Below are 10532 nucleotides of genomic sequence, written 5' to 3'. Positions count from 1 at the left end.
TTGCCCCGCGCCCCGACGTGATGACTTTCCAAGCCCTAGCCATGACCGTCCTGTCCCTGAAAGCCGCCCTTGGCCCCCGCCCTACAAGCCTACCAACAACCCCAAGCCCCAGGAAGTGGGACGCCTGGAGGACAGCGAATAACCGGTCATTATGCTTCCACTGCAGTGAGGCCGGCCGCATCCTACGCTACTGCCCTTACAGACGTATCGACCTGTGCGGTTTCGCCATCGACGCCCCACGACCTCGTCCTGGCGAGCGACCACAAGAAATGGACAACTTCCTGCAGAGAGGAGAGCACCCGTCGCCAATTCGTCTGTCACGCTCACCCTCGCAACACAGGGCCCGCTTTGCGTCGCCAGGCCGTACCTACGATGACTGTGTGCACGAAAGGTCCCCAAGCCCGCGCAGGGGAAACTAAATAGAGCAACCTTTGGAGGTGAGTTTGCTCAACGGCGAAAAGACGAAGATTCTCAGCCGCCGACAACCCTTAACGATAACGCAGCCTTTTCAATGCCGCTCCACACGACGACATCGACGATAACACAACCAGAGGGCAAGCCGACATCGCCGCCCAGCGAAGTGATGACGGTGTGCCCCGGCCGCGACCTCAGCACGAGACGAAGCAGAGATCGAACACAGAAGCCAACGTTTAATACGAGGACGCGAACAAGCGACCTTGAGGTTGCTGTTGATGGTCGCCCAGTCACGGCTCTAGTCGACACCGGAGCTAACTATTCAGTCATCAGTGGACCGTCTGCCTCAAAACTCAAGAAAGTAACGACCGCTTGGGATGGCTCGCTAATCCGCACCGCTGGTGGTAACTTTATTACGCCGTCCGGGCGATGCACCGCAAAATTGACAGTGAATGGACGCATTTGCCCTACGAGCTTCTTGGTCTTGCAGCAGTGTTCCCGCGACGTGATTTTAGGCATGGACTTCCTAAATGAACATAGGGCTATCACCGACCTGCGATCTAAGCTCATCAAGCTCTCTGCCGATAAAGTCATTCCTACTACGACAACTTCGACGCAACACGTCGCTCTTAACGTCCTCGACGCAGAATTGACCGTGCCGCCCCGATCAAGCGTCGTAGTCTGCGTGGGTAGCGCAGGCATCGAAACCGCTGAAGGCATTGTCGAAGGAATTATCCAATTGCTCTTGGAACGAGGTATCGGTGTCGCAAAAGGCATCATAAACTTCCAGAGAGGACATGCTCAGGTGCTGATAACAAACTTCACTGAAGAATACCGGCATCTCAACAGGGACACGATGACCGCTTTTCTCGATGAATTAGCGGACCTCCAAGATGTATCGGCCCTCCACGGACAGCCCCTGGAAGACGCACCTGATATGTTTCGTGAGCGCACATTTCATATCAACCCGGCATTAACCCACAGCAGAAAAGACTAGATTCGAAGTCTTCTTAGAAGCGATAGTGAGTGCTTTCATCAGCATCGAAGGTACGTCAAACACCACTGACCAAGCACGGCATTTTAACGGACGAAGACGCCCGACCTCGGCGCCAAAGCCCCTACCGCGTATCGCCGCGAGAACGCCAAGCATTCCGCGAGCAAGTCAATTAAATGCTCCGTGACGATGTTATCCAGCCACCAAAAAGCCCCTGGGCAGCGCCAGTCGTTCTGGTGAAAAAGAAAGACGGGACACTTCGCTTCTGCGTCAATTACCGCCGCCTAAACAACATAACGAAGAAAGACATTTACCCTCTTCCTCACATCGACGACACACTCGACCGGCTCTGCAATGCAAGGTACTTCTCATCGATGGACCTGAAGAGCGGATATTGGCAAATTGAGTTCGACGAAAGAGATCGCGAGAATACCGCATTCATCACACCGGACGGCCTTTTCGAGTTCAAGGTGATGCCATTTTGTCTCTGCTCTGCATCAGCGACGTTTCAACGAGTAATGGACACTGTGCTAACGGGCTTGAAGTGGCAGATTTGTCTGGTATACTTGGATGATATCGTTGTCTTCTCCTCTAGCTTTGAAGACCACCTAAAAAGTCTTCGGACCGTGCTAGAAACTACCAAGCCATCAGAGCTAACTTTAAAAGCAGAGAAATGTCGCTTTGCCTACGAGGAACTGCAATTCCTGGGTCATATCGTTAGCAAGGATGGTGTTCGCCCTGACCCTGAAACAACGGCTGCGATTGCGCACTTTCCACCGCCCCCCCCCCCCCCCCCCCCCCCGACAAGAAAGCCGTGCGCAGGTTCCTTGGGCTGCGCGCTTTTTATCGACGATTTGTCAGGAACATTTTGCACATTGCCGAGCCGTTGACGCAGCTTACAAAGAGTGCCGTAGGTTTTCGATGTGAAGCGCCGCAAGAAGAAGCCTTCGCCGAACTTAAGTGCCGCCTACAGTCTCCTCCTGCCCTTGGCTACTTTGACAGAAACGCCGAGACCGAAATTCACACCGACGCAAGCAGTTAGGGCCTAGGCGCTGTTCTCGTTCGCAAGAGTGCCGGACAGGAGAAAGTTATCGCCTACGCTAGCCGTTCCCTGTCGAAAGCTGAATCCAATTACTTGACGACGGAGAAAAGATGTCTCGACATTATTTGGGCCGCATCAAAATTTCGCCCATATTTGTACGGACGACCATTAAGGGTTGTGAGCGATGATCACGCTCTCTGCGGGCTCGCCAACTTAAAAGATCCCTCCGGCCGCCTTGCGCAATGGAGCTTGCGTCTTCAAGAATTCGACATCACAGTCGTCTACAAGTCCGGCCGCAAGCACTGCGATTCCGACTGCTGGTCACGAGCCCCCGTTGATGCGCCGCCGAGAGAAGACGACGAAGATGCCTTCTTGGGACTGGTAAGCGCCAGCAGTTTTGCAGAGAAAACAGCGATCAGACCCTGAGCTGAAAGCGCTAGCAGATTACTTAGAAGGAAAGACCGCTTCCTCTTCCCCTGTATCAAGCGTCAGCTGTCATCCCTAAATAATAAATAATTGGTTCACAGGAAGGGAAAGGCACAGTATCTGTCACACTTGCTATGTGGACACCTGAACCGCGCCGTAAGGGAAAGGATGAAGGTGGGTTTGAAAGTGAAAAGAGAGAAAGGGGAGCCGTAGTGGAGGGCTACGGAGTAATTTCGCCCACCTGAGGATCTTTAACGTGCGCTTACATTAAAGATCCCCAGGTGGTCGAAATTACTCCGTGTTAGAAAATGACGTCCTTGTGAAGGACTTTGCATCAAACAGGACGGCACAGCTTCGTGTTGTACCTATAAACCTCAGAGACAACATTCCACAAGCGTGTCACAATGAGCTAACGGCAGGACATCTCGGCCTTGCACGCTCATTGCACCGAATCCAGAAGTATTATTGGCCTCTATTAGCTGCCGATGTCGCCCGTTACTTTAAAACGTGCCGTCAGTGCCAGCGACGCAAGACACCTCCGACGAGACCTACTTGTCTACTGAACCCAATATCATCCCCAATTAAGCCTTTTCAACAAATAGGAATGGACCTCCCGGACCCTTCCCAACTTCATCGACGGGAAACAAGTGGATCAGCGTGGCTACTGATTACATGACCCGTTACGCTGAAGCCAAAGCCCTGCCTAACGGTTAATTCCGCCGTGGAAGTCAGCAAGATTTTTTGTCGACCAAATCCTCTTACGACACGGCGGCCCAGAAGTTCTCATTACGGATAGGGGAACAGCATTTACGGCAGAGCTTACTCAAGCCATCCTGAAATACAGCCAGACAAGTCACCGGAGGACAACTGCCTACCATCCCCAGACCGACGGACTTACGGAGCGCCTCAACAAAACTATCGCAGACATAATCGCTATGTACGTGGACGCCGAACACAAGATCTGGGGCGCCATCTTGCCGTACGTGATCTTCGCGTATAACATGGCAGTCCAGGAGACGATCAGAGCTACCCCTTTCAAGCTTGTGTACGGCAGGAAGCCCACGACGACGCTCGACGCAATGATTCCGTACTTAACCAACGAGGACAACCTTGACGTCGTCGCCTACCTCTAGCGTGCAGAGGAAGCCCGACGACTCACACGGCTACGTATTAAAGACTAACAGCGCACCGGCAGCCGACGATACAACTCACGACGACGCCACGCAGAGTACAATTCAGGAGACCAGATGTGGGTTTGGACACCAATTTGCCGTCGCGGGCTAAGTGAAAAGTTATTGCGTCGATATTTTGGGCCGTACAAAATCATTCTCCGCGTCGGACCACTGGACTATGAAGGCATTCCCGACGGTACTTCAGCATCACAACGGCGACGCGCATGCCCAGGAATCGTACATGTTGTGCGAATGAAGCCATTGAAAGGTAAACATTTCGACAGATTTGCCTTTCCGGTTGGGATAATAACTAAGTAAAACTTTAAATTTCTCCAACCAACCAAAAAATGTTGGTTGGAGAAATTTCAACTTTTACTTAATGAAGCTATATTACGCCCGTTAAAGAATCTGTGGTGTTTAAACTTTGTGGGGTTTAGGTTGCTTTGTTTTGAAACATCGAGGCGATGTTTTTTTAAGGGGGGAATAATGCCGCGAAACCTTCAAAACTGTATTTGTTGTTCTTTTAACAGCCGCCGGCATGCTACCTTATCACTGTGATTATGGCACGCGCATCAATTCTGTATTGTTTGTTTGTTAATCCTCGATGCCGAGAGACGCACCTTTATCAGTTTCTTTGTTGCGCAAGATGCGCCGAGATCTGTCTTGAAGATTCCGTCCAGTCGCGTATATTTCTACAATGTTCCAGGTTGTGCAAGAACACAATTTGTGACGTTATCTAGATGCTTCGGAGCCGCCTTTAAATTTAGTGTTGATGTGTGCGACAGGCATTCATTGTTCGACGATCGACGAGCACGTTTGTTGCTATCGCTGCCGCCGAGTTGCTTAGTTATTTTGCCGGCGCAAGTCAGCCCTATAAAGAATTTATTCCAGTCAAGCTCGAGCCTCCTAATTTGTTGCCAGTGGTATTGTCACCGCTACGTGACATTATTCTAAAGCGGTCCTTGTCTTGATCGGGCTGTTTAATTTTTCATATGCTCGATATCCAAAATATACCAGTTGGTCGGTTTTTTTTGCTCTGTTTAGAGTGTGTTTGCAAACCTCGTCAATGCTTTCAGCGATACACTTCCGGCAGTCGCAGTTATGCTGCTCGATATGATCACCAAATATTCTCCCGCAATCCACGTTTGCTGGCGTAACTACTCTGAAGCCGTTGGTAGGTTGTTTCGCAGGCTAAAATTTGTTTGAATTTACAACGCAGTTTACAACGCAACCGGTATCGCTCAAGAGGAAAGTATACAACAGTTGCATCTTGCCTGTACTCACCTATGGGGCTGAAAAGTGGAGGCTAACCAAGAGAGTTCTACTTAAGTTGAGGACAACCCAGAGGGCTATTGGACAAAAAATGGTAGGGGTAACATTAAGAGATAGGAAGCGTGCACAGTGGGTCAGAGAAATAACTCGCTACCAACATTCTAGTGGAAATTGAGAAGAAATGGGCATGGGCAGGGCATGTAGTGCGAAGAGAGGATAAGCGATGGTCGCTTAGGGTAATAAACTGGATTCCAAGAGAAGGAAAGCATAGCAGGGGGCGGCAGAAAGTTAGGTGGGCGGATGAGGTTAAGATATTCGCGGGGGTCAAGTGGCTGCAGCTAGCACAGAACCGCGTTAAGTGGCGAAATATGGGAGAGGCCTTCGCCCTGCAGTGGGTATAGTCAGGCTAATGATGATGATGATGACAACGCAGTTATCATATACGAACGTATGTGACGCCTGCTGTCTTTGCACGTGCAGCGTGTGTATGTCTGCAGTGGCATACGAGAGACTTGAACGATCATTAAATATGCTGCCCTTGCGTTATTCTAACGATAAGATGTTTTATGCCTTACTATATATTTATAGTAATTACCAAAAATGCAAATACTAGGTGTGTTGAGGGAGCACGTATATAAATGACAATAGATAAGATTTTCAAAGAGAGTGCTGCGAAATAAATGCTGCAGGTGCTGTATATGCATCTATCTACGCATCACTTACTGTAAATACCATAAGGGATTCGTACGCGCCATTAATTAACTGCAGTTGCGTACGATGTCGCAAGCCTCAGGTACAGTTACGGTCAGGGTGTAATATTTCCAGGAAAGCGAGTCATTGAAATTGCGACCTTCACTTGCTTGATAAAAGAGATTGCGCCATCATTTAGTTCAACAGAAGCAGGTTTTGTATTGCTGCAAGCTCTTGCATGTTCGTATTACGCAGGTCTGGTACTAGTCTTGTGGTGAGTTAGCTTCTCTAGTCACGTGCAGCTAAGTGAAAAGAAAAAAGTTTCACCGTGGTGCACAAAAACAGCCGGGCAGGTTATTGTCCATTTGAAGGCCGTTGCAGCCCGTCCTCGCAGCGTGTCTGTAGATGCATGGAATGTCTGCACGAGGCAGTTAAGCAAGGTCACAGAAAGAGACGGAGCTTCATTTTTACGAACAGCTGCCGATGGGACGTTCGTTTAGGATAAAGAACCACTTTGGAAACACATTTCCCTCCTCAGGGCACTGAATGGATGTACGCTAGCGGAGGGCAGCTGGGATCGAATTCATGCGTATTTGTTTGCTCAAGGAGTATTTGGAAATAACTAATTACGTGCTTGTGGATTCACCGGGTGCGATTGTGAATGCGTCAACATTTGAGTAGAAGATGGGTTCCCGAATGGCTGCGATATTTCGTCTGGTATTTTATGGTCTTCTTCCGTCGGTGCTCAAGTGCCATGCCCTAACTACAACGACACGCTCTGCTAGCTTTGTCACTACTAATGCTACAATCATACAGGATGTGCATACCAGCAGTGCCGACTTTTCTACGCTCGCACAAAAAGCTGTCTACCATGAAATGGTGGAGTTGCGGCCGCAGGTCCCCTCTAATTACCCAAGAAGCCCTTCTTACGGTACAGACGAACCCCACGTGACGACAGTGGAAGCAATAACGGAAGTTGAGCGAGATGCAGTTCCGTCGCTGTCTTCGAGCTCGACCATGTCATCGAAATCAGATTTCGTGTACGATGGGGATTCTCTGGCCACAGAAGCTGCTGACAACGTTACCAGCAGCGAGGCAGGGGCAAGCTTAACCGATTCTAGTGAAGACTCTGCTACTACAGTGGAAATGGTGCCAACGACCACAGGACCAGCCAAGTTCAGTCTTGACAACCTGCGGGCTTCGATAAAGAAATTCATGTCAAGTGAAGGGAGGGGATTAATGAGGAATGTTCTACAGGCCGATATATCACCTGAATGCAGCATCGGCTTGCTCAAGTTTGCACGTGCCATTCAAGAGCTCGAGCCATGGGCCTTAAGACGTAAGTCAATTAGGCCTTGCTTTTTTGTATTTAACATGTGCTTACTGTTTATCGCAACCTGCTTGGTTTAAGAGACTGAATATTTTACTGAGTAGCGGGACAGTAAGCCGACGTTCATTTGAAGACTCGAGGCTGGATTTTGAGCATGTAAAACTCAACAGGCAGCGTACCGGTGAGCGGACTCCTCATGTGTCATTTGCAAAATATTTTCTTTAATCGAAGGGCGGAGTTATTTGTCTTGTTCATGTCACCACCACATTCTCAGGTGAGGATCATTTGTTTAGTCTGAGCATCTAGTGGTGACATAGAATCTGAAAGCGTCGAGCGGCAGTGCTACTGCTCCTAGTGTTACTATATAGACTAGAGTTATATATAGAGTTATATATGCTCCTAGAGTTGCTATATAGGCTGATGTTCTATATAGCCTATACAGTAAATTTGGCTGCTCCTGTCGATGAGCGATATATAGGACATAAACATATAAGATGGAAATACAGGGGCTGGGCGTACTCCTTGCACCGCTCCATTCAGTGCACGTGCAGAGCTCTCTTCCTGCAAATCTGGCACATTGCAGTGTACTGTCTGCAGCGCGGCTCAGGAGAGATCTGCTTGCTAGAATTTAATTTTGCGTATATCGAGATTGAATAAGGTTGAAAAGCTCGTTGACAATGTGTACTCTCTGAGGCAGATGATTGCAACTACTATAATCGATTGGACGCGAAGTGCGCTTCAGGAGTAAGCGATCACATCGGATACGTTGCGTGCGTAGTACTAGCGATTTTGTTAAATGATCGAAATACCGAACGCTCCATAAGCAATATGAAACGAAGCACTCGACGGCGCGCTTGATCGATGTTCTGCGCTTTCGAATGTGAAGAAAATGATTTACTTCCATTGATATGGGATCCTTGCAGAAGTAATCGTGTTCTCTTACGTATGAAAGTTCCCGGCGTGCAAACATATTTTCCGATGGCAGTGGTATCTATACACTGAAGATCCTTGGAATGTAGGCGATAAGCGTTATCCGTCCATTGAAATATCACCAACGCACCTGTTTGTGAGGCAGCGCATTTTTTAAGCCCTGAAAAGCTGAATGGACTATAAGCTTGGCTGGTAAGCTAACTCTGAAGAAGCTAGCCTTCGACTCTGACTCCATATAAGAACTTAGTTTTGTGCATATTTGCTCTACAGACGCATAACTGGCTGTGCAAACACAGTGTTGAGTGCCAGTTGTGCCAAATCAGCGCACAAAACGCGCAATAACTAAATAGGGCACAAACACACACAAAACTATTTTAAATAACTTTGAAAGAAGTTTTAATGCTTTATTTTTGCTTTGTGTCCGCTCCCGGATTATTAGGAAGGTATGAAAACAAGGTTAGTATTTCCTGAAGAAAGTTTTGGACGTTAACTGTACTTTTAAGACAGCGGTAAAAGTCTATGCTATCTCACATTTGTTTCTTTCATAGCAAGGAAAAATGAGAGCGTTTTGTTCGAGATGGAAGATACCTTCGCCAAATCAGAACTTGCGCTCACTGAAAAAACGAAGCTATGATGACCTTCATGTAAATTATCGCTAAATAAGCCCTTGTACTAGTAGGTCAATAGCTTATGTTTCGATCTATTCGCCAGCGAGTGTGAAAACCATTTATGCAATATGATGCAGTGCTTCAGAAAAATACATGGATAACTTATGAACTTAGAATAAATGCTCTCCGGCGAGCAACAATTGATTTTTAAGGGCAGCTTCCAAATTTTAGATAAATTATTAACCTAATAACTTGGTTCAAGACAACCTAATAACTTGATTCAAGACAGCGACACCAGCATTCTTGAACGAAAACCTACTCAATCAAATCTCTTTAACTTTGCGGACAAAGGAATACATATAGAGAGAGAGCATGCCAGGCGCTTTTCCCCTCCTACTCCCAGCTCGGACATTTCTGAAAATACACACGCGGGTGCTACTGGGGCTACTGTCGCCGTCTGATCGGCAGCGTCCGCTGCGCTTCTCCCGTGGCCAAGGTAGATCCCATGGTAGTAAAACTCGCATAGTGCCCCATGGTGATGAATGAGCGAGGCACTGGTTTCTTGGCACCGCCACGCTGCCCAGAGAAATGTTCTAAGGACTAGCGCAAATAACAAACAAACAGTATGACGTCATAGAAACGTACTCTTGGCGCGGATTTTGAATCCTTTTTATTGAGACAAAGCCAACGAAGAGGAAGACGTAAGGGCGCTCGGCCAAGTCTGCGAAAAATTCGCTGCGCAAGTATTGAAGCAATTTCACTCTACAGGAAGTTTGACTGCCAAGTTATGCCAACTATGATTTTGAACAGGCTCAATTCTTAGTCGACTTGTCCAAGCGTCGTTCCGTTTTCGCTGTCGTTGACTGTTTCTAGGTCGGCGTCATAAAAAGCACGGTGCGTTATACCACTACTTAGATCCACCTTCATTCTTCAGGGTGTATAGGGCTAAAATTGCATGCGCTGGCCTAATGAATGACAAATGCGTGGTAGTGCTTTCACACCCCGAAAAACACAAAAGCAGGATGGAGTGTCTTAAAAGGAACAGCAGCTAATATCAGCTCTCAGACATGATAAAGCAGCAACTTGGCGCAGTAAATGGTACAGTAGGCACTGAAATAACATCGAATAGGCCACTCCAATAATAACACAAAGTAGAATGTTGCAGCAGTAGGGCGAAGCTTGAATTGGAAAAAATGCACATAAATATACGGATACTATTACACACATCTTTTTCCGCGTGTATAGTTATTTACTAGATAGATACATTACAGTATTATATCACTAAGGCTTGGCATCCAGCTGCAAGTAATGTGGCCTATCACCATCACAGCCAATATGAAGAATGTTACAAAAAGGTTGATTAACTCTAAGTAATGCCGAAAGTTGGGTGAGTTGGTTAACATTCATGATGGAAAATAGCGCGAAAGTACACGAAGGTCTTACTTCCGTGTCTTACTTCATTCCGTCCTTCGTGTACTTTCGCGCTGTTTTCCATCATGTTGATTAACTCCATTTATAAAGAAGTTACTATTTTATAACCATGACGAAAATTGACCGCGTACAGCTATCAGCTAAGTGTCTATAGACTACGGTTCACAGGGCACAGAAGTGAAAAAGAACCCGCACGGAAACAAAGCAGTCACTTCAACAATTA

At 47.6% G+C, this 10532-nt stretch overlaps 1 protein-coding gene across 1 annotated transcript in view; it reads left to right on the top strand.

Annotated features, from left to right (window-relative positions):
* The first annotated feature begins 7225 nt into the window (after nt 1–7225).
* LOC146172553 (nose resistant to fluoxetine protein 6-like) overlaps nt 7226–10532 on the top strand; it is a 101058-nt gene continuing 97751 nt past the window's right edge. Inside the window, exon 1 of the mRNA XM_084585972.1 lies at nt 7226–7349. Coding sequence (XP_084442098.1) covers nt 7226–7349 — 124 coding nt within the window. The remainder of the gene's footprint in view (nt 7350–10532) is intronic.

This window comes from Amblyomma maculatum, unplaced genomic scaffold (genome assembly GCF_055883805.1).
Source record: "Amblyomma maculatum isolate TAMU_Amacu unplaced genomic scaffold, ASM5588380v1 scaffold_13, whole genome shotgun sequence".
NCBI classification, from domain to species: Eukaryota; Metazoa; Arthropoda; class Arachnida; order Ixodida; family Ixodidae; genus Amblyomma; species Amblyomma maculatum.
Note: the sequence above shows the minus strand (reverse complement) of the source record. Positions and strands in the feature narration are given on the sequence as shown.